Consider the following 23,954-nt stretch of genomic DNA (forward strand, 5'->3'; position numbering starts at 1 on the left):
AGGTCATATGTTAAAAGTGGCAAGACAGTTTGTGCATCACTTCGGACGTACTTTATTCAGTGAATGAAAAATGAATGAATGAGAGCATGCTCTGCGTAGATAGTAGGCATTGCGTCATGTGCAAAGGCATAATGGTGTTCGTAAATACACCTGTATATAACTGTGGCTTCATCTTTACTTCAAAGTGGATCTTGTAGTGAATATGTCAAGGAAGCATTTATAGTTTGGGCATTAAGAATTCACTCACACTCGCACATTTCCAGGAAACTCATACAGCATGCAGGGTTAAGTGGAAATACAGAAAGGTATGTGATATATCACACTCACACATTTCCTGTCATGGAAATTCATACAGCATCCAGGGTAGTGGAAACACAGAAAATTACTTGATAATACGGGGTAAAAATATAAACAAGACGGTCAGTAATGACACAATGTCGTTCTTGGCTTCTCATAAAGCAACCTCTGTGTAAAGCTTAAAAACACTTTTTTTTTTCTCTGCTTTTCAACGTAAGGTCTGTCCACTAGGAGGATCCTACTGAAGTTTGGGTTTTGTTGAGAATAAAACAGTGTACAAATTGTGCACAGGACAGAGTGGATCAGTGAAAATTGAATGTGAGAGTGTAACTTTGGAATTGTTTAAACCCACGATAACAGCGAGTGGGTTTTCAGACTGTTTCCAAAGCTGAATTAGAGCATCAAATTCTCACTGATCCACGACATAGGCCTGTGCATTATTCATTATTATTATTTTATAAAATGGGCCCATAAATTCATTAAATTCAACCTTTTTCCCATCATGCATCTGGTACACCTACAACACTATACACGGTGTGAGCCACGTATTAAGATTTTACCAAATGCATGGCTCTGTATGGATCAGTAAAAATTAATGCTGCCTTGATAATTGACCAATCAGATTGCACAGATTCTAAAGCCCATTTTATGACTGCAACTTACCCACCATAATGATCTCATTTTTACCCATCTGACATCAGGTTACTCTTTTTCGTACTCCTTCTCTCTCTCCCTCTTTCTGTCTCCACTCTCTCTCACGCTTGTTTTTTCCTCCGCCAAGGGAGGAGGTTATGTTTTCATACTGTTGGTTTTTTGGTTTGTTTGTTGGTTTGTTTGTTTGTCCATGTTCAAAATAACTCAAAAAGTAGGGAACGGATTTGGATGAAACTTACAGGAAAGGTTGAGAATGACACAAGTAACAAATGATTCAATTTTGGTAGTGATCCGAGAATTTTGTGTGAATTTATGAAGGATTTTGATATTTTGACAGGTTGGGTCAATGAACTTGGGAGTTGAAGCTACGCCTACATTTGTATTTGAGGTTTTCAAACACGCACTAAAGTGCGTGCTCTAATTTCTGCTAGGGCGAGGCGCGCCGCGCAGCTGAGGGTTTATGACGTATCAAAGGCTTGTATATTGGGAAATCAGGCGATTTTTCAGCATGTATACCTATGGGTGGAAATCACTGATCTCTATGGAAGATCCCAAAGAGCTTTTCCCCAGTGGTGGAGAGGAGAAAAATCTCTTTGGGAAGAGCAAGATCATTGGTGGAAAGTAGCTGCTTGGTGGAGGTCTGCGCTCTTAGAGTGCTTTTCTAGTTTTCTCATTTTTTCTTTCTCTTTGTCTCCATCAGCTGGGAATCTCAAGATAGCAAGCTGTTTTCTTTTCAAATAGACATGATTGTTGTCTGAGATGATTATGATAAAAGAGACCTTGCCATGTGTTGTAGTATTCCCATAGTGGAGTTTGCCTGACTTTTGTCTGACAGCTACGGTATATCCTTGACGGATAGAGAAGGCATACATGTGCAAATTCTTGAATACTCTTTCCGAATTTCTGGTGCAAGTACAGAGTACTTTGATGGTCTCAAGCCTCAAAGGTACATGAGATAATTAGTGAAATAATGTAATTCTGTCTGTTTGGTGCAGTAGTGACTTCTTAAAAATTGTGTTGGGTATCACTGTCTTTTTACGGTGGATTTACAGTCACTTGGTGCTTGTCAACATTCCACAAATTAATAAACTCTCTAATTCTCTTTTAGAAGATTCATTGTACCACATTATGTTTGTTCTTAATCATTGATGAATTTATTATCATTAGTTAGTATTATTTTTATTGGAGAAGGTATAAAAATCTGTTTTGTTTTGTTATACTACAGATCTTATATACACAGTATACTGCAGGTAAATGAGGAAACTGCAAATTCTGTAAATATATAAATATTTTTACGAATGTATAAAGTATACCAGATATTCTTGTTAAAATTTTGCACTATGGCGTCATCTATCTTCCACCAATGCCTTTTCTGCTTGATGTTTCCAAAGAGCCAGTGTTGTGCCAGCAATTCTGGCCTTCTTGTTACAGTCTGTAGCAGCCTCAGCAGTGGGAGCTAGTAGAGGCCTGTAAAATAGAAGACTGCAGAAGTACTTTGCCATGTATGTTAGCAACTGTTACAGCCAATTAGACAGCAGGATTTCTACTTGTTGTCATGGTAGCAGCAGCAGCTATAGGCTAGTGCATGCAATAGAGTCCTCAACATGGTTCATCTGAAATTTGGTTGGGGCTTTTGCTTCATTTCACATTTGTTCATTTACTAGTGTTTGTATTTTATATCTATCAAAAGGCGATGTGTGCGAGCATATCATACATGCATTCTTCTCTAACAATGGCTCTGTATTTGCAACTCATTGATGAACTGTGTGCATGCATCTGTATAAGAATTAGGTTACTGCCACACAAGGTTATGTTTTGTGTTCCATTTTCTTTTCCATGTCTGTCTCTTATCAGAAATTAGATCAAGTAAATAAATAGGTTATTTGAAACATGCCACCAGTAGTTACATTGTATGACCAAGTCTGGCTAGTTTGTCATTTGTTCTTGTCAAATGACTAGTTCAGTGTTAGTATGTGCAATACCAATGATTCTATGCTGTAAAATCAGTCAAAGGCCTGATATTTTATGATATATAAGAATGAAACTTAGAACTGCCATGGTTTGGTTAAGAAAAGTTTTAAGTTTTCAGGGAAGCAGACACCCCCTTCCCCCCCCCAAAAAAAAAAAAAAAAGTAATAATAATGATAATAATAAATAGATAAATAAATGAAAAATCAAGTGATAAATCCAGCTATAGAAAGAAATGTAATCCTTTCTCTCCTTTGAATTCATTAACACTGCTCATAAGATTCTCCAGCTGATGAGTATTATGAGTTTGTATGAAAAATAAACAATACAAATTAAAGCCAGTGTGACACCAGTTTGCCAAATCTTCTCAATCCACCATGGCAGAATATCAATATTTATCTTTCACTTCCATAACATGTGATTATTTGTTGCTGGATAAGTTACACAAGAATAAAAATATTCCTAGCTCAGGTAAGAGAGTTTTAATGGGTCGCTTATGGCATCCCGAACACATGGTAAGTCGGATGCAATATGCAATTTACTGCCCCATCAACTGTACTTCCAAAAATGGTTTAAAAGGAAATTAATGTCAGGTGCACTTAAGTGTGTTGTAAATGTGGTCTTAATTCCCATATCACATATGTATTTTATACAAAATGAGAAAATATGTATTAGCAGTTATGATGCATACCATTTGCACATGCAACAGAATTTATTGTGACTCTGTGAAAGAGACAAAAAATATTCAAATTTTGATATGATGAATTGTAATTACGAGAATAAATTTGAATGTTGTATTTCATCTTCCTTATGTGCACACCTGAACTTTATATCAAGTATTCATCTGCCTAGTGTAGCCATTAAGAAGTCTTGAATCCTCTTCAACAAACTTGGACAAGATTGCCTGATAGTGGATGTATGTTAACACAAATGATAAATGGTCTTGAACGGGTTGGAGTAAAAGAGGTTTGTGTAATGCTCAATGACGTAGATGGTATCCATTAACTCTTTATGTGCCATGATGGAAACCCCCTGTGTGCCACATTATTCTGATACACCAACGTAGTCATGCTTTGAGAAATCATTCTGCTTTTCAAGTTTATGTAACTTCCACAGATTTCTGTTCAGCTGGACATGCAGTGAGCAAAATTGTAGAGAAAATACAAGTGTATTGTATATGATAGTTTTAAAGGCCCACACGAGAATCTCTCAGTTTCTGGCTCTATGTTTTGTTCATATTCTATGAAGCATTTTTGTTTCTTCTTTTTCCCCTCAGTACTTGCTTGTTGTAAATAAATGTCTAAATTGTATATTTTGGACACTCTCAAGCCATGTCAAATATTCTTAAGGTGCAATTCCATGTAAAGCTCTTTTTCTTCAATAATTTAACCCTAACTAGGCCGGGCTATTTAGGAAGATCATAGAGCCGGGGGGGGGGGGGGGGGGGGGGGGGCCTCCCAGGCCCCCCCTCCAGATCTCGGCCGTCGACCGCGCGATCGCGACGAAAATTGGCACACACATTGCCTATGATGTAATCTAAAGTACCATGAAGTTAAATTTAGAAAAAAATTATCATTTATGCTAAATTATGCTAATTTATGCATGATGATGCATGAAATCAGACAATTTGGTATAAATCACTAAATAAAGCTCAAAATGGGCACATTTTTTGTGTAAATATTCTTTTTAGTGTCCTGAGCAAATATAAGAGAAAAAAATTGTGCCATCAGAAAAAATTTCTTAAGTATTTTATTGTTTTTTGAATTTCTTATGTATTTCTTTGTTTTTTCGTCTTTATGTTTTTCATTGTTTTTTCGATGAAACTTGTTTGCGACATTGTTCCGAACAAGAAAATATATTAATAATTGATTTTAATCAATAAAACCCCCAAATAATCATGCTTTTGTGAAATTTGCCTGTAAGCACAGTTTGCATTGAAATTGTACACAAATTCACGTTTTTGAGCAATTTTTGGTCTGACATGCACATACATATTTATGCGCAACTTCGAAACCGCGCGCCCGGGCATCGCAAATTTGGTGTCAAAAGATGCGGGAGACTTGAAAGAAAAAAGTCATGAAACGTCGCGGCGATAGCTTTTCGCGTTCGCGATACATCGCGCGGAACGTCGAGGGGGGGGGCCTCAGAGGCCCCCCCCCCGGCCTAGTTAGGGTTAATATAGTAAATCAGACCAAAGTGAAGGGACAAGTTTCAGCAAAATCAGACCTAAAATGAGAAAGTTGTGGACTTCAACGATTTGCATGTTTATTGATGGTATTGATTGTGCCCACATCATATCAACCTTCACCCCTTAATCTTCATTGCAAGAATCTTACAACACAGGACAAACTTGATGGAAAAAATACGTCTTTCCTTTTCACTTCATTGCAAAATAAATTCAGTAAAGACATGTGTCCAATTTGATGGAAGTTTAACCATTCTGTTTGTTCTGATTTACTCTGCTTAAAAGGGGAAGCTTTCCCCAGTATGCATGTGGATTGAGCGAATGCAGCATTATTAGCAGAACACATCGGTGAAAGTTTGAGAATAATCCTACAATCTCTTTATGAGTTATGAATTTTTATGAAGTTTTGGTGCTGCCATTGCTTGATGAGAAGACAGTTAACAGTTTGTGCCATTGCTTGATGAGAAGACAGTTAACAGTTTGTGACATTGCTGCAGAGCGAGATAGAGAAAATATATAGAGAATTCCACAAAAGTTCATTTTTATGAAAATCATTCACTTAGTCCACATGTGCATTTTTGGAAACTTTCCCTTTAAAGGAGAACTCTGGATGATTTTCAGACTTTGGCATTTGAACATCTACAAGCAGTAATGCCCCAGTCTCATAGACATCCCGGATCACCCCAGGCCACCCCGGATCTGATCCGGGATGATCCGGGGAGAGATCTGTGTTGACACCTTGGACATCCTTGGACATCCATGTATGTCCGTGTAGATCCGGGGACATCTGGGAGGCCAACACGGCAACTTTTGGAGGTCAAAAACATCTGGCGTCATCCAGGGATTGCCGTGTTGGCAGAGCAATCCGGGATGGTCCGTGTGGCTGCCGTGTAGCTGCCGTGTTGATCTGTGTAGATGTTGTGTTTGTCTGTGTAGACGCCGCGCTCTTCCGGTCTTATCCATGTAGTTGCCGTGTTGATACCATGTGTACTGTCATATCTACGCTCATCGACACTCCTTCGAGGTCGAAACTATCCCGGATCTCCTAGAATCTCCCAGGATCTCCCCGGATCACCGTGTAGATCCTTAAGGATCCGTGTTTATATGTGACTGGGGCCTAAACTGGTTACACTGGGTGTACAGAGTTTCACAACTTACAGTGACTGCGATGAGGGTAGCAATGTTTTCAAAATTCATAACAAATCACAGTGAACAAGGATGATGACATGATCTGCTTTAAATAAGAATGCATGATTGGATGCTCAAGGAAACAGAACAAAAGAAGAAAGCATGCATACATTCTACACAGGTGAAGTTGTTAAGTGGTTTGGTAGTAGGAATTACATTGCAACATAATGGAATGTCTGAGCCTCCTACGTCATCATCCTTGTTCAGTGTTATTTGTTTTGCGACTACCACAATAAATTCCACAAATCTATACACAGCATTATCAATTTACACAGTACACTAGCCCATGATGTAAAATTGTGTGGAATCTGCCTTTAGGTTGAACTGGAACAGTGTTGAATTGCACTTTTAACCATCAAAACAAATGCTGTTTATACAAATACATTTATCATCAAGTGTTGATGATCATCCATACCTTATTCCTAAAGTAAACTTTTCTCATGATATATACAGCATAATGTGTAGGAAAGTGAAGAGAATAAAAGATGGATTGAAGCAAATGCAGTTATGATATTTTATCTTGAGAGAAATTTGTAGTTGCGAGTATCTTTCTTTTGTTATCAGGAGGGCCGCGGACATGCAGTGTCACTGTCTTATCATTTCGTGTGAATGTGTGTGTTTATGTATATGTGTATGTACTGTACATATACTGTACAAAGTGTTATTTTCACGTACAGATATTTTTGTGAACGAGGAGGTCACATACATTTTTGGAGATGTTTTCGTGATGTGACATTGAGGCAATCGTACAGTGTAAGTGCACTAATGCCTGTCGGTTCACAATATATTCGCATGTTGTTAAATACATAGCCCAACAGTGATTCGCGAAATTCATGAAAATTGAATTCCCGCAAAAATAACAGCTTTCACAGTACATATATATATATATATATATATATATATATATATATATATATATATATATATATATATATATACACACACACACACACACCACACACACCACACACACACATTAACGAGAGGACCTTTATAGAATGAGCTGCTTAATACTGCTGAAATTTCTTCTATATATTGTAATCTTGTTATATAAGGTATAAAAACAAGAATTTTGAAGGAATGTGCATTTTCTTACTACATGTATATCTGACCTACATTTTTATGTATATAGTGTAGATGTGTGTATATACATAATGCACCTATGTATAGGTAGATGTTTGTGTGTGTGTGTGTGTGTGTGTGTGTGTATGTGTGCATGTTTTTATCTATTTATAGGCCCATACACGCGTACACATTAGTTTCAGTTATTGGTTCTGTAAAACCAGACATTTTCGCATGCATAAAACTTTCGTGAATTTCATAAGGAGCCAAGATTGGTGAAAGTAAAATGCACATTGAAGGTTTTTCTTCTGGAGAAGAAATATTTCACATGACTGATAAGAGAGAATTTGGGAGTAGGATTCATTCAAAGAAATGTAATGAAATATCAGTGGGCATGATTTGCCAAACCATGCCTGGCCCAAAAATGAAATCATCAAAAATAACCTCTAATTCACAAACTACATTTGTACAATGAATCTGATTTAGTGGCCCTGAATTGATCTGAACTATTGCCTTTTCATAGGCCTATTCATTAAAAGTGCTTTCCAACACCATTTTTAAAGTTTACTGCCATTTAACCAGATGAATATAAACATTTCACTGAAGTCAGACATACAAATAAAAAAGTTACAGACATTAATTTGATTTTGCATCACAAAGCGATATTGTTCCTAATCATCTTTGCAAATCCGTCTGATGCGATGACATATTTTTTATCAATTAACAACTTTGACATTGGTCTGAATATGCAAGTATGAAAGTACCAATTTGGTCAATGATAATCAACTTCAAGCATTATCCCTTTGTACGTGGTCATATCTGTTGGTTTTACCTCAAAGTGAAAAGTCTGATGCAGAGGATGATGCAAGTCGGCTCCAGTTTGTTTGTTTCTTTTTTTTTTTTTAGTCAAAAAGAATTACATGTATTTTAAAGGTAGGGAATCCCATTTGCATGCCTTAAATGAAGAGTTGTATAAATACAGTGGTATGTTGAAGAGAGTATAATTTTAGAAACTCCCATAAAGTATTGAAAGTGGAATGTAACATTTAGTACATTTTTATTGACCGTTAGATTTTAAATTGATTTTTTTTCGGGGCTCCCCGTAAATTCCAGTACATTACTAGGCTACCTTTGCAGACCCATGCACTGCATGTGTGTCCATCATGTATATTTTGTGAAGGAAGTTCCATCAAAACTTACAAACATTTCTATATACATTCTTGCCACACACTCTATATGTTATTACATCAGCTCTTATACTTTTAGATTTGTGTTTATAGATAAATAATACAGAAGACTGCAACAAAAAGGCTTAAGTGTGGCTGACACACAGAACTACTAAGTAGTTAAGTTTTGTGCATTATTCAAATTGTAGATAACTGTTGACTTCCAAATTTCTCAGCAGTGGCCTAAACAAGTCCCCTGAGGTTCATATTTAATGTTTTGCTGCATTTTGGGAGGTCTGTAAAAGGTATCCCCTACCTTTAAGATTTCCATGTAGGTATTAGTAGGAAGATGTTAAAACATGACATCACCTCACCTAACTTGAATATCTATGCAAACACTCATGCATCACCATTTCTTGAAAACTTGTGAAACTAGGCTGATCATGCTGAAAATCTACCACTATATCTTTGCTTGAAGTTACTCTACTCATCACGGTAATGTCATTATGGCATGGAATTATACTTCAACTTTCCAACCCAATTCCTCCATTCAGTTCAAATTCTCCAAACAATAACTACCAAGTATGCCAAATACACTGTACTTCAGAGTAGGGTGTTAGACGTACATTCAGAAAGATCATTGCACACAGACGGGCATTTCTTTTTTTTTTCTTCAGAATTATACACTTCAGCATTTATTTTATAGCAAAATTCAATGAGTACAAATAACTGATTACAAAACATTACGTAGAATTAGCCACTGCAAGTAAAGGATAGGTATTACATAATATTTTCTATTGCAAAAATTGGCATGAAATGAGTACTGGTTATGATATGATATATATTATGCACAATAGATGAAAAGCATTCAATGCAGAAGTTGAAAATCACACAGACATGCATTATCTCATTCTGAATGGTATATTACACGTACAGCTTTATTCTGTCACAAGATTCAATGAATATACATCTGTTAAGAATTAATCAGAATTAGACACTGCAAGTACAGGACAGGTATTACATAATACATGTATCATATTGCAAAAATTTATTGGATATGAGTACTGATTACATGAGTTCATATTTTATCAATTGATCATGGTAGCAAAATCATCTTCAATGCAGGAGATGAAAATGATACAGACATGAATGTACATTGTATTCAGAACAATAAAATATAATATTTTGTCAAAAACGATTCCATGAATACCATGTGATAGCAGCCTATTGTTAGGAGATTACACACTACAAATTCAAGACAAGTATTACATAACAATATTCTACAGCACCAGGTGGTAGGAAAGAGTACTGACTATGACTTTTGATACTTTGTTATTAATAAGGGGAGAAGAGCATTTGATTCAGTAAATGAAAAAAATAATGATACAAGAAGAAAAGATACAGTCAACCTTGCCCAAGTTAACCTGTTACTACACTTCTATTCTGTAAGATGAAATTCACATGAGTAAAATGAAAATCACTCACATTGAGTATACACAGTCATATAGGTAAGGATACTTAAATACACCTCTGAATGAAATGACTTGTGTTATTTTGGAATGGTTAAACATTTGTACTTTTATCAGAGTTACAACACGTAATTGGTCAATCACTATTCTTTGGCAGAGAAGAAACAGTTCCATCAGGTCGTAGCTGTTTTCCCTGAAAGTATTTAGAAGAACAATAAAAGGGTCTACATTCCCTGGAACTGGATCCACAAAGCTTTTAAACATTATCATTACTTCATTTGATTATATTTGTTTGCTTGAAGCATACATCCTCACTACATTTAATCAGGACACAGTTTCAGTTCACAAGTGATGATAAAAAAACAAATTCCAAAAATTAAACATCAAAGCACAAGACAAAGTGTGTAAGTCCATGAGTCTGTGCAAACACTGAACACCAAACCTAAACAGTGAATACAAAACTTTTTTTCCAATGCATACAGTATACACAAAGTTCTAAGATTTCAGGCTGTTACGGTGGTTAAGTACTAAAAAGAGTACAGTTGTGTACTTGTGCCAGTTACATACACTACATTATACACATCTTAAAGAAAACAACAAAGATTTGAAATTGGAAATAACAAAAATGTGACATGATACATTCTTGACAACAACAAAAAAAAAAAAAAACAAAAGACCCAACAGCACACATATGGCAAAAAACAAAACAAAACAAAACAAACACAGCATCGTGACAGACATGGTGTTGAAACTGATTTTGTGTTTTTCTTTTTCTTTTGTTAACAATGCAAACTGACTTCCACTGATATTTGCAATGCAAAGGCATGTTGTCCTTAAGTAAAGTGGCTTTCTATTCTGGTGTAAAGGCAGGCATTACCACCTGGACAGGCACAGACATAGAAAAGAAAAAAGAAAAAAGAATGAAGGTAAACCACACTGACTTGCTACAAGTTTCAGAGCACCATACAATATCTAAACAGAATCATAGAAGATTAAAAACTTTTCTTATCTGCTATCATCTTTGCTGAGCAGTAGAATACTGTTGTCATGGCAATGTCTGCAAATTTTGACCCATCTTTACATTGATGACTCTTTCTACACATCTCTCATATACATCAAGCTGCATGTAAACTGCAATTAAGGACACTTCCTTCAGTAGGCAGAAGCACATGTGTGTCGTATTCTGCCTTGGTTTTGTATCTGCCAAATCGGAGATTTCAGTAAGTCAAAACACATAAATGATAAAATGCATAATCCCATCTTATTCATACAAAGTGTTACATCAACAGTCTCCCTTCCACAATTACTGTGAGCAGTTAAGAATAATTACATCTCTAACTACAATGATTACATTATTGCATTAATATAACACAGCGTGAAATCATGAAAATGATTTCACACTTTAAAATCGTTCGTGGAACCAATTTGCGATGGTGAGCATGCAATCTTTTTTTTTTCTTTCTTTTTTTAAAGACAATCCTCTCTAGCAAGACTGCTAAATGAAAACGAGACATAAGATGCAAGAAAATATTTCATAGATACCACACTGAATATTTGGCATCTAACACACAAAGAACATTGCTGGAATGAAAAGTCAAGAAATGTCAAGTCACAGAAAGTTTAGACATACTATATACATGCATGTGCAAGTGGATGGTGCTACAACATGTAGGCTTTGTGCATGTGTGGGTTAGGATGTTAGTGTGTAGTTGTTATGCATATGGTAGTTTGCTGTCATACTCTGACTGACTAACATTTTCAGTGCAACTGCTACAAGCAGCTAGCTATCTCTACTTTCATCTATCTCACTTGTAGGTATAATAAACATACAATTTGTATCCCTACGTAACAAAGGATGAAGATTTCTTCTTGGCAAGATAATCCAAGTTCCATGAAGTGGTGAAGTATAGGTGAGAATTGCTGACCCCTCCCACCTTGATGGGGGGTCAAGGGTCAGACAGGCAGGTGGGCTCAGTTTGCCTTGGCTGGAGTGTTGGTCAAGCTGCCAGTGGGGGTTCCAGCGTGTCTGTAGCAGAAGTCCCTGCCCGAGGCGCAGGGGAGACGGCAGGGAAGACCCGCCTTGGTCAGACCACTGCATGGACGGCGGCTGGGGGATGAGGACCTGGAACTAGAGAACAGGGACAATTCCTGCTGATGTAAAACTTATCAAACTTTACAATCACATACTGGTACCTGACATACACGTGGTATTTTTACGGCATATTTGCTATTGTTTGACATTAGCAACACTGAAATGTGTTATAAACATTTTGTGTAAATGTTATGGTATGCTGGACTTCCGACCAGTAAATGTTAATAGGCCTATTAACAATGAAAGAACATCTAATGCTGCTGCCTTTCATGAAAATATCAGTGTCAATAAAAAAGAAACAAAAAAAGAAACTAATGATAGTGACAATGATACTTATTACAATAGTGCAGATAGTAATAATGATGATAATAATAATCATAACCTTAATGATAGTAATAATGACAATAAATCACCATCACTATCATTATGATGGTAATATATGACATCTTTAGTGTCACAAGTTTTCTGCATAGTACTGCTGTCAAGTGGAGAGATGAGAAATGGATCTACCAACTTGATAAGTGACGAAAAAGACATCAAAGTCTTGAGCATAAAACACACACAGCTCAAGATTATAGTTCTCATTGCCAACTCATATGTAAACTGACCAAGGGAGTCTCTTGTTTAAGCCTAAAACACACACAGTACAGCTTTGCATTGCAAATTACAATATAGGACTTTAGACCTCATCACAACAAATTGTGTGTAAAAACTGCCTGGACAATCAATAAAACATTACACAAGCATGCATATAACATCAAAGAGTTTGAAGAAGTTTGAAAAACCTGCAAGAGGGGGGTATGTTGCGCCATCTCACCTGGAGGGGGTGCCACTTCTGCGTCCCCGCTGACTCGGACTGGGCGTGGCCAGCTGCACCTGCTCCAGGGTGGGTCCAAGCTGGCGCTTGGTCACCGAGAGGTTTGGGGTGGCTCCAAAACTCATGGCATTCCCCATGGTGGACTGCTCGTTGGGCATTGGGGTCGGGTCAGCATTGGTGCTGAGGTTTGTCACTGTCAGAGTTCTGGGTGGGTAAGTTGGGGGGGGGGGGTAAACAAAGATAGTATAATATTCTGTTTCTTTCTGACAGTGGGTCGTTCGTTTGTCAGATAATTTCAGACAGTACGAAACTTTGAAATGTGACTGAGAGTATGCACAGCTAAAAGGGTTGTTAACAATATGACAGAATTCATATGAAATGGAAACACGGGACAAAGCCTAGCTTCTTAGATAGCGAGCTAAAAGAAAAGCATAGAAAACAATACTTAATCACAGAATAGGCACTCATGAAAGTGACACAGACTTTCTCAGGACTACTGTATGTGTACACAGTTTGTTTGTTTGTTTGTTTGTTTGTTTGTTGTTGGTTTTTTTTTTTTTTGGGGGGGGGGGGTCCTACATGCATCATTTGGATTAAAACAGATAAATTAACCAGGAATAGAAAGGACACCAGAAATCTGACCTTCTAGACGTCATGTCTAGAGTGTCTTCCTCCTCATCACTCGTGAAGTCTGACTCTGTCTCTTTGTCATCTCCAGTATCGTTCATGTCTCCTCTGAATGTCTCATCCCTGCTGATGTCAGCAGCTGGTTGCTTCTTCTTTTGACTCTCCTGAGGGTTTGAAAGGAAATTGCAGCATTCTGATTAAAATGTCAAAATGTCTGTAAGCATTGCAAAAACTTTATCCTTGCAGGTACAAATGCATCATTCGTAGGTTAATAACTTTATTAAAATAAAGGTAACTTTCACAGTGTACTATGTGCCAAGTTCAGACACTGAAATGTGTAGGGCATGAAAAACTAGTCATACGAATTTCTGAAAGTGCCCTTTTCGACATTATACCTTAAATTCAATTTTCCATTATGTGTGTATCAATATTTGACAAGAAGTAGAAAGGACAAAGAGTTTTCTATTTCTATACAAGATACACAAGAACTATTTGATGTCCCTGTGTGTGTGTGTCACCTCACATATGGGATTTATTTTGATAGATTGTTCTCTGATGATGTGTTTCCATGTCAATGAAAGAGCAAAGATCCCTTACCATCAACACACTACTCATGTCCCTGGCTCCTTCCGTCAGCATGCTGGTGTACCCCGTAGAGTGGAGACGGTGATGAACGGTTGGACTGGAGCAGGAATCACTACTCAGGGAGGAGGGGTCATAGGTCAATGTCAGACCTGAGCCTGGAGAGCTATAAGGTTGGTATAATATAAGGCATATTATACAAAATGGTATATAAGGGGAACTTCTTTTATTGGTTTCCTATGAGAGGATCTAACCCAGATAGCATAAGAGCAATTGGGTCCAAAGAGTGATATTGTCATGCTCAGGTACTCTGTCATGAAGGCAAGAAGAGCCCATCTTTGTAAAGCTACTTGCCGGAGTCTATTCTGCCACAACATTAAATTTCACTGTCTCCATGTGACCTTTACCTAGTACCTTTCCAACTAAACTCTTTGAAATATCATTTGAAAAATGCTAGTCTGAAACTGTTTCAGTGTTTGCTGATGAGATCTATGGATACTGGAAAAGCAAAACAACAGCTACATGTATGAGGCTACCCCAATGAATTACTGTCTTCAGCTTCCAAATAGTGTACTTTGGGCTGCTGCATGCACGAGTGAAAATATGAATATAAAACAGGTTGTTGTTGTTATTGTTGTTGTTGTTGTAGTTGTAGTTGTAGTTGTAGTTGTAGTTGTAGTTGTAATTGTAGTTGCAGTTGTAGTTGTAGTTGTAGTTGTTGTTGTTGCTGTTGTTGTTGTAGTTGTTGTTGTTGTAGTTGTAGTTGTATTTGCTGTTGTTGTTGTTGTTGTTGTTGTGTTGTTGTTGTTGTTGTTGTTGTTGTTGTTGTTGTTGTTGTTGTAATATAAGAAGAGGGCTGTTGTCTGAGGCATGCGTGCTCAAGTATTACATCACTTACAGGCTACAATTCACTCCATTCAATGATAAACAGAGAGCTTACGTACCCATGAATGTGAGATATATCAGGAAGGTATAGAGTCACAGGTTTCTTTGCTTCAATTCTCTCAACCCCCTTCCGTCTGTATGAACAGATCCACAGGGCAAGCCAGTTTGCTAGAATAAAGAAATGAATGCAGGTTAATCCATTCCTGCACCTCATAGACCATACTATGCTCTGACCACCTCTTATTTGTTAGCCAATGTAAAAGAATGATGAAGTAAGCTTTTGAAATATCAAACTGAGCTCTGCATTAAAAATGATGACTTGAAAGCAACATCTCAACAACAACTGCGGTAAAGAAATTGTAACGCAGAACTCATGATACAGACATTAGATTTTGATTGATAAATAATAAATACAATGAACTATGATACATCCTGGTAAACTTTGGAATGATACCAGGGGCCCATTGCATAAAAGTTACCATTATGGTAACTTTGCCATCCAATGGTAACTACCATGGCAACAATACTCAACAGCCAGTCAAAATCAAGAATTCCATGGAAGTTACCACTGGATGGCAAAGTTACCATACTGTAATAGCAACTTTTATGCAATGGGCCCCTGATCCCATTTCAATTGTATGAAGCAACTATGCTAAAAATAAATTGGTAATATCAAATGAGAGTCATACATATGAAAGAAATCAAATGGAATGAAATCATGTAAATACAAAATACAAATACACAGCAATTAATCTTTAGCACAAATACTGCATCACATATATGTAATGTACCATAGACATTGCTAACATTGGATAATGGATGATAAGTCTAAAAAAGAATCATAATGATGATGATGCTTTGACATCTGAGGAAGGTCTCTGACAAAATTTGCTTCTGATTTACTGATTAAGTAAATGCCTGAGTGGAGAGGAAGACACTAACCCATTACCACGGCAACGATGAAGAAGGAGAGGGCCGGAAAGTCCAGACTGGTGCCATTCTTCATCTCTGCCGCTGCATTTAGTGGCACTATGAGCAGCAGGACGAGACGGGAGAAGAATGGTGTCTGGAGGAAGGAGCTCAGCACAGCAGCCAGGAAGAAGTAGATAGAGTGGAGGGTGCAGGTGACAAGGACTGCCATGTTTTCCCCTGATGAAAGGAAGGAAGACTTGGGTTAAAAACTACCTTTCTTTCAGATATTACAAAAATTTCTTGTGAAATCAAGATCATTGTGATCTCTTTAAGAAAAAGCATTACTTTAATTGAGATATTTCTTACATCTGAAAGCAAATAATTGTAATCACATCATAATGAGGTCCAGAGGTGTTCTCAAATCCTGATTTGCTCGATTCAAGGAGCAAAAAAAATAATAAATGCATATAAAAGAACAACTAAATAATGGAATTTTTAAGTTTCATATAAATTCAGAGAACATCTATAAGCTGTAATAATAAACCTCTAGATGAGGTGATGATGTAATCACCTCAAAACTCTCTTATTTGTACACAAGTACTAGTATATATATAAACATTACACAGAATAATACATGTGTTTGGTCGATTGTTTAACAACTAAAACCTGTTCCCCACCATCATTGCTAGAATATCACAACACAACAAATATTTAATGCACAAGATGCACAATTTTCTTTTTGATATACTGTCAAATACAAGGAAATTTGGTGAAAATTTCTATGCAGAACAGTGAGAGATTTCTGAGGCATTGAGGTCAGGTGACTAAAACAGCCCTATCTTTCCCCTAGAGGATGCGAAGCATGATAAAACTGAAAGCCTTAAATGGCTTAACACAACATAAATGTTCAGATACTCATAAATCAGGATTGATATTTACAACTAAAATCTCTAGTAATATCTCATAAGTAAAGGGGAGGTCAGTGTTAACAATGAGAAGATAATTAGGATGGTATGAGTACCACATCATTCCCAGGCTATAAATCAGAACTTCATAGATTATGAATCAAATACTTTTTTTCTGATTTCTTGTGACACGTGGTATCAATTTCCCTGAGCTCTCCCTTCTCTAATACCCCTTTCATAAACTCATCCTCCTATTATCCGCATAAGAATAATGCGGACAATTCAATAAAAAATGCGTTCACAAACTCTGAAAATAATCCGCATTATTTTTACGAGCGCCCGTCCTGAAAAAGGCGGATAATCGTCATGGTGACTGCACACGTCCCTCCTGCGGGAAAGACAGGTGACGTTTGACCGCACCCTGGCAATTATCCGCATTATTTGGGTTTGCGTTCATAAACTCAAAATCTGGTCCCGACACTGCTATTATGCGGATAATAGAAGGGTCGAAATAATGCGCATTATTCTATCCCCGCTCCGATTTTACGACCAAATGTTGCGGATATTATCCGCATTATTGAGTTTATGAAAGGGGTATAAGCCCAAGGTTCATCTGACACATTTGAAAATCAAATTTCCCCCATCCCCCTTCTGGCGTATCACTTCACTTCACTTCATCTCACCGGTCCACTTGAGGAGCGAGGTGACCCAGCCAAGCTGCTGGTTGATCTCAGCTTGCATTTCTTCCATGACGTGCAGGAGGTAGGCAATAGTCTCGTTCATCTTGCGCAGGTTCTCCAGGGTGTGCTGGTAGTGGTGAGCCGCCTCTTCCTGGTATGTGTGCATGTACTCCATGTTGTGGTCTGCACCACAATAGTTATAGTCCACAACATCAAAAAGAAAGCAATCATGAAATAATAATGACAATAGTGTACTCTTATAAAGCATTCATTCTACATATAAAAGATACTCATGGCGCTGTGGAAAATAGAAAGTGAACAAGACAGGATACGTTTCAACATACATTGAAGTATTAGACTGGAATTAAATGTTGCTACGGCAAAAATATGCCACTGCTAAAATGCGATAGCATTATTCTCTCAATAGGTCTGTAGTACATCTTGACAATGTGAGATGACAATTTCATATATATGATTGGCAAAAAACAAAAATGAAATGAAATGTTTGAAGGTTTAGCACAACTGCAAATGTGTTGAGTGTTTACATTCCTTGAACAAAATTTCATTTGGACTGCCACATTTTTAAGTGAGCAAGTATTCACAAATTTCAGCATTTTCACTTGACCTTTGACCCTTGCCCTTCAACTCCATGGCTCACAACTTTCCTCAAATAATCACTGACTGGTAATATCCAATTTTCATGACAATACTTTGAGCTATTATCAAAATATGGGGGAAAATTGCGACATTTTAAAATCTTCACTTGACCTCTGACCCCATGCATGGCCCAAATCTTTTCCTACAGAATCATTGTGCAGTAATGCACATATCTAGTTTGATGAATGGCATACATTCAGTACTCTCCAAGGTATGGAGAAAATAGTGTAATTTCAGCATTAAATGTAGTAGAGTCTTATCATCTTAACCTGACCTTTGACTGGTTGTGCAGTTACAAGGTGAGTTGACATTTGTTTCTCAGCCATAAGGAGGTAAGGTAACTTTACGATCAACCCCTGCAGAGTTTTTCCTATACTCTAATTGCATACCAAGCTTGTCCCAGACATCCTGGGCCACACGACTGAGACTGGAGAGGTCTTTGAGGAGTTCCTGATGCTTAGCAGCTTGGTCCAGATCCTGGTCCAGCAACTGGCGAGTAGCCTCATCTGTGATTTAAACGAAGCAATGGATTCATTTTTCAAGTTCATATCACATATACACTTGTAGATTTAAACTACAACACAGAGTTTGAAAAAAAAAAAAAAAATCATGGACATGCACTGTAACTATTATCATACCAATTTGTGTGGAAGTAGGGTGGTGTAGTGGACATCATTCTGGACATAGAAACAGGAGATCCCGAGTCAAATCTCACCTGGTGTAATGTGAGTAGTAACAAGCTAGAAGCCACCACAATTTCTGAAGAAAGCATTAAATTCAATTCTTGCATAATAGACAGATGCACAATAGCCGCGGTCACACTGCACGAAACAACACAACGTTTCACTACCTGTCTGGGCAGTGTAACTACAAACTTCTCAAGAGGTTACCAGGGAAACTTCCTGCATGTATTGGGAAGTTTCTCACTTCTCATGAAACTGCACATAGTTTTGTGTAGTGTGACTGCACACAACTAAAACTTTGAGAAGACTGTCATATGATTAGATCCATTTCATGTTGTTCTCACACATTGCATATTCTTTTGCACACTGTTGCTCATTTGCAATTTTTACATACATGGAAGATGCACGTTTTTTTTTTTTTGCCGGTATGGAGCATGCATGTCAGAGACTAATTTCTCATCTCTGAAGCAAATGTAATGTGTTGTTTTGTTGGTAGTGTGACAGCATGCTCAAACTTCTGGAAGTTTTTGGAAAGCAAACTACACATAGTTTTAGGTAGTGTGACCATGGCTAATGTGAGCAGAAGATAAGAGGTGTTGAGAAATCAGTCTCAAATTAGGCATTCAAACTGACCCAGCTGGTGTTTGATGTTGTCCGTCATTTCGGCCAGCTCCTGATGACCTGCAGCTATGAGTGCCTTCTCTCTGGTCAGGTCCCGAATGTTGCTCTCCACGCTCACTTTCAGTCTGGCCTGAGAGGAGCCTAGGGCCTCCTGGGTCTTGACCAGTTTCTCCTGACCCTCCGAGATGGTCTGCAGGGTATCTGTTGCCATGGCGCCCAGCTCTTCTTGGCCATTCTGGTTGCAAGACAGCATCAGATCACAAACAGTTGAGTCACTCATAATTATGCATGCTGTCAAACATCTATCATACAGTAAAACATCTTCATGATGAAATGTTAAGCAGAGATCATATTAAGGTTTGAACTTCTTCAGCATCAGATTCCAATACTCACCAGGGGCATACAATCTGGACAGAAGCATATAATGGAATACCGTATAGTGATAATGATGTACATATCTTAAACTAGAAAAGCACTCTGAAAGCACAGACCTCTGCCTAGCAGCTCATTTCCACCACTGATCTTGTTCTTCCCATGGAGATCAGTGATTTCTACTAATACACACATGCTAAAAAACATCCAATTTCCCAATATAGAGGCCTTCTTTTTATGCCATCAGATTACAGCTGCACGGTGTCCCGCCCAAGCAGAGCAGAGGATTGATAACTTTGGATGATTTTGTGGATCATATCCGTGATGCTCCATGAGGGCAAGAAAATTTTATTTTAAACTCCTGATAATGCACCAATCTATTGATCATGATTTAAACTGGATTGATACACCACGGATGTGGTAAAAAAGAAAAAGTAACAAGAATCTGGGCAGTAATATCCAGGACAGGTGGGGGATGAGATAACTAATTGGTCCTACCTTGAGGTTTTCCATGAGGTGAAGCTGTCCCTCGGCACTCAAGGCCAGCTGGTTGACAGCAAACTGGGTCTGCCTCTGGAACTGCTGCTGCCTCACAGAGTAACACACCGACCTGGCTCTGTTGCTAACGATATGGTAGGCATTCCATGTGTTTGGGTCCATGCCACTAGTGCAGTCAGCTACAGTCTAGAAGGAGGAAAAAGCCCATCTTTAAAAGACTACCATTCTTTATCATTCAGAATGATACACACAAAAAAAAAAAACTTCTGGATTCTTTTTTTTTTTAAGTACTTGCTTCTACATTGATGACATCTACATAAAGATGGACAAGTTATATCATATATGAACGACTGTACAAGTTGCACAATAAGAATAACTCATTCAATCCTTATCCTCATAGTTCTTCAAAAGTACTTGCTTCTATGTAAAACATACACTGAAGAAAAAAAATACCTTTCAGAGTACATTTTGTAAGTATTCCAATAATGATGAATTCCAAGATTATGATCTATGTACAACTGAGGGCCCAATGTTTTTCCTGTTTTCCTGAAAAGGGCAGGGTTTTCTGATGTCTTGCATCTTGTTGTATTACCTTAGACTTCTCTGAATGTCTAGATGTAACATTTCTGAGATATCCACTGTATAATCATCCATTACCATTTTTGTATCTTCTCATCATGTGTGTATGTTTTTATCTTTTTTTCTACAGAGTAATGAGCCTTGGACAGAAATATTGATTTAATGCAAATCCAAGGCAATACAGTACAAGGACATTTTCACCATGAAAACCGGTTACATGTATTGTATGTTCATCAGCTATGACTAATAAGGACAGTTAAGAAAAAAAAAAGTGCATTTTAACAACTTTTTGGAGTGGTATCAAGACACCTTGATGCAGAAGAAAGGAAAGAAAAAAACTTGATGCAGGGAAGAAAAAGACAGTTCTGTAATTTACGTAATAGCTGCTAAGGGAGGTTACAACATGTCAGGATCTAAACACAATATGTATTCTTCTGGAGCAGAGCTAAAAAGAGAGAATATGAGAGCAAAGCTTTCATTCAAGTTCTAATAGAAATCCATGTCAACACTTGTGACAGGTTCATATATCATGCTATTAAAAGGGAACTGCTGGATGCAGACCATGTAAATAAAATAATGCATAGTTTTTTAAGAGAGGGAAAACATAAAAATATTGTAAAGTGAAAACAAAACAAACAAACAAAATCAAGGCAAGGCCTTCACAGCTCACCATGTCATCTGTACACTTGTAGGTGGGCCGTCCCTCAGCTTGTGACTGACAGTTGAGCAACCTCACACCCAGTTTGGCAATCTCTTCCTCTGTCATGTCATTGCAGGATGCCTTTAGTTGATACACCACCTGCCCACAGCATAGCACAAAACAGAACAGGAGAGATCAGTTGGACAATTTAAAATGGAGTTTTGAAAGTTTTTGATGAGTCCAGCACATCTTTTTTTTTTTTTTTTTTTTACTGATAGAATCTACTACAAAGTGAAACAAAAATCAAAAAAAAAAAATTATAAAATTGAAACCTAAAAACTAGCAACTGGGATGTGATACTGCCTTTAATTGAATTAATCATTTTCTTCATCATTATTTTTTTAACGAATGCAGGCATCCCTGACTTACAATATTAGCTATCTGCAGAGAATATCTGTAGTTTTGCAATATTTACATCATGTACCACCATAAATTTAGTATCCAACATCTGCAAATTCATAGAGGACATATCATTTAAAGTAAAAAACACTCCTTGGCTACAACTCTGATGTTGAGATTGGGCTTTCACTAATTGCTAAATAGTTTAAAACCAATCTTTTTAATCTTTTTTTTTTTGGTTTAGTCTTAAATAAAATGTTACATCCAGATCTGCTGTAAATTGTATGTCTGGTCATCTGGGCCTTACAAGACCCTACTGAGTAGAGGTTACCTTTCAAAACTTATCAGTTATGTATAATTCACAGTTGTAGCCCTCTATTTAAAATAGTATTACTTACACTTGTAGCAGTCTTAAGAGGCTCTCCTGGGTTTTAAGTTCAACAGTTTCAAACCCACGTACTAACCCCAAAATATGTCTGTATCTAGTCGTGGGGGATATGTTCCGCGGAGACTGCGTCTGGCTTCACAGAATCCCCTCCTATAGTCTACTACGGAGAGCCATAAATGTCAAAAAATTGATTGAAAAAAAAAAAAATCCTCTCGACAGACAGATTTTTCTGTCTAACCCATATCCCCTCGATGCTACATTCAGTATGATGGATCCTGTCCAGTACCAAAAAGTACACTTGTGTCTATAAGTAGAAGTACAGAAGAAGTAGAAGTAGAAGTATCTCTTTTTATTTTGTACTGATAGTCCCAGAATGTTACACATCTACATTGTACACTTGTAGGATCTGAGTCATGACTGTTGCACTGTACAGTGTACAAACATAGCTGTTATGTCAACAAAAAAAGAAACAAACAAACAAACAAACATCATACAATTGTAAAACATTTCTACATACAAAATATTTATATAGAGCCTACAATGTGTATATATACATGTATATATATCTATATAGATATCAAACAGTCTTTGTCTAAAATGGCATACAAATGCCTAGACAGAAAAATCTGTCTGTCCAGAGGAGTCTTTTTATATATCATTTTTTTTTTTTTTTTTTACTTTTACGGCTCTCCTCCATTAAAGGAGGGGATTCCGTGAAGCCAGACGCAGTCTCCGCAAATTATATATCCCGACGACAAGATACTGTAATTATACAGAACGATCTTTTGGTCAAACAAATGCCCCCTAACCGACGCAAGTCAAGTGCACGGAAGTATGAAAATAAAACAGAAAGGGATAGAGCAGATACTGGAAATGATGCCCATGATAGACAACAGTGACATTATATTGACCACAAATCTGCAGATTATAAATTACAGGTGTATTTACCATTGAACATGATGAATATTACAAAACACTGGTTAGACCATTTATAGGTTCCTACTAACGTTAGTTTTATCTATACTAACGTTAATTAACTACGATTTGGTAGTCTGATAGTCATAGTCATTGACATTGATACTGAATGGGAATTTAAGTGTCATTGAACTATACAGTAAGTTGATCAAAAATATAGCTGATAAACAAATTATGCGTTGACACCCTGCATGTTATTGGCGCATATAGGGCACACATGGCGTACCGTATGGTGGCAAGTGTCCAACTCTGAAAGCCCTGCCATTAGCTCTTTCCCGGTGCCGAGAAATCTTTCGTCCGCCGACTTGATCTCAAACGGAACTCGCCTGGCTGGTCCAGCCGCGGTTGTTGTGCTCTGCGGAGAAGAGGCATCATCCTGCTGATCTGATCGACCAAAAATCCACGAAAGGAAAGCATCTGCATCACATATAAGAACTGCCAATATCACAACTAACACCATCAGAGGTGCCTTCATGGTGAATTTCAACTCAAATCACAGCAGTTGCGAAATAATTTTTCTTTTGTGTGTGTCCATCAGGTTTTGAATACAGTCAATCGTCCCCGTCTTCATTCACAAGCAATACAATGCAATACAAGCGCTTTGATTCTATTCAAAACATTGGCGGGGCCGTTCACACGCTATACGTACGTCC

The 23,954-nt window shown here is 37.5% G+C and overlaps 1 protein-coding gene across 1 annotated transcript; it reads right to left on the reverse strand.

The window, feature by feature from the left end:
* Nucleotides 1-11,947: 11,947 nt before the first annotated feature.
* Nucleotides 11,948-23,847, reverse strand: LOC140238574 (protein brambleberry-like). Its single transcript, XM_072318474.1, has 12 exons — nucleotides 23,528-23,847; nucleotides 21,570-21,698; nucleotides 20,321-20,506; nucleotides 19,463-19,685; nucleotides 18,536-18,652; nucleotides 17,493-17,672; nucleotides 15,935-16,141; nucleotides 15,052-15,160; nucleotides 14,123-14,273; nucleotides 13,541-13,689; nucleotides 12,899-13,102; nucleotides 11,948-12,117 (listed from the first exon to the last, which is right to left on the reverse strand). The coding sequence occupies exons 1-12, from the start codon at nucleotides 23,774-23,776 to the stop codon at nucleotides 11,961-11,963; spliced, it is 2,061 nt and encodes a 686-aa protein (XP_072174575.1). The 5' UTR covers nucleotides 23,777-23,847; the 3' UTR covers nucleotides 11,948-11,960.
* Nucleotides 23,848-23,954: the final 107 nt, after the last annotated feature.

The sequence above is a fragment of the Diadema setosum genome, chromosome 15 (genome assembly GCF_964275005.1).
Source record: "Diadema setosum chromosome 15, eeDiaSeto1, whole genome shotgun sequence".
In the NCBI taxonomy this organism is placed as follows: Eukaryota; Metazoa; Echinodermata; class Echinoidea; order Diadematoida; family Diadematidae; genus Diadema; species Diadema setosum.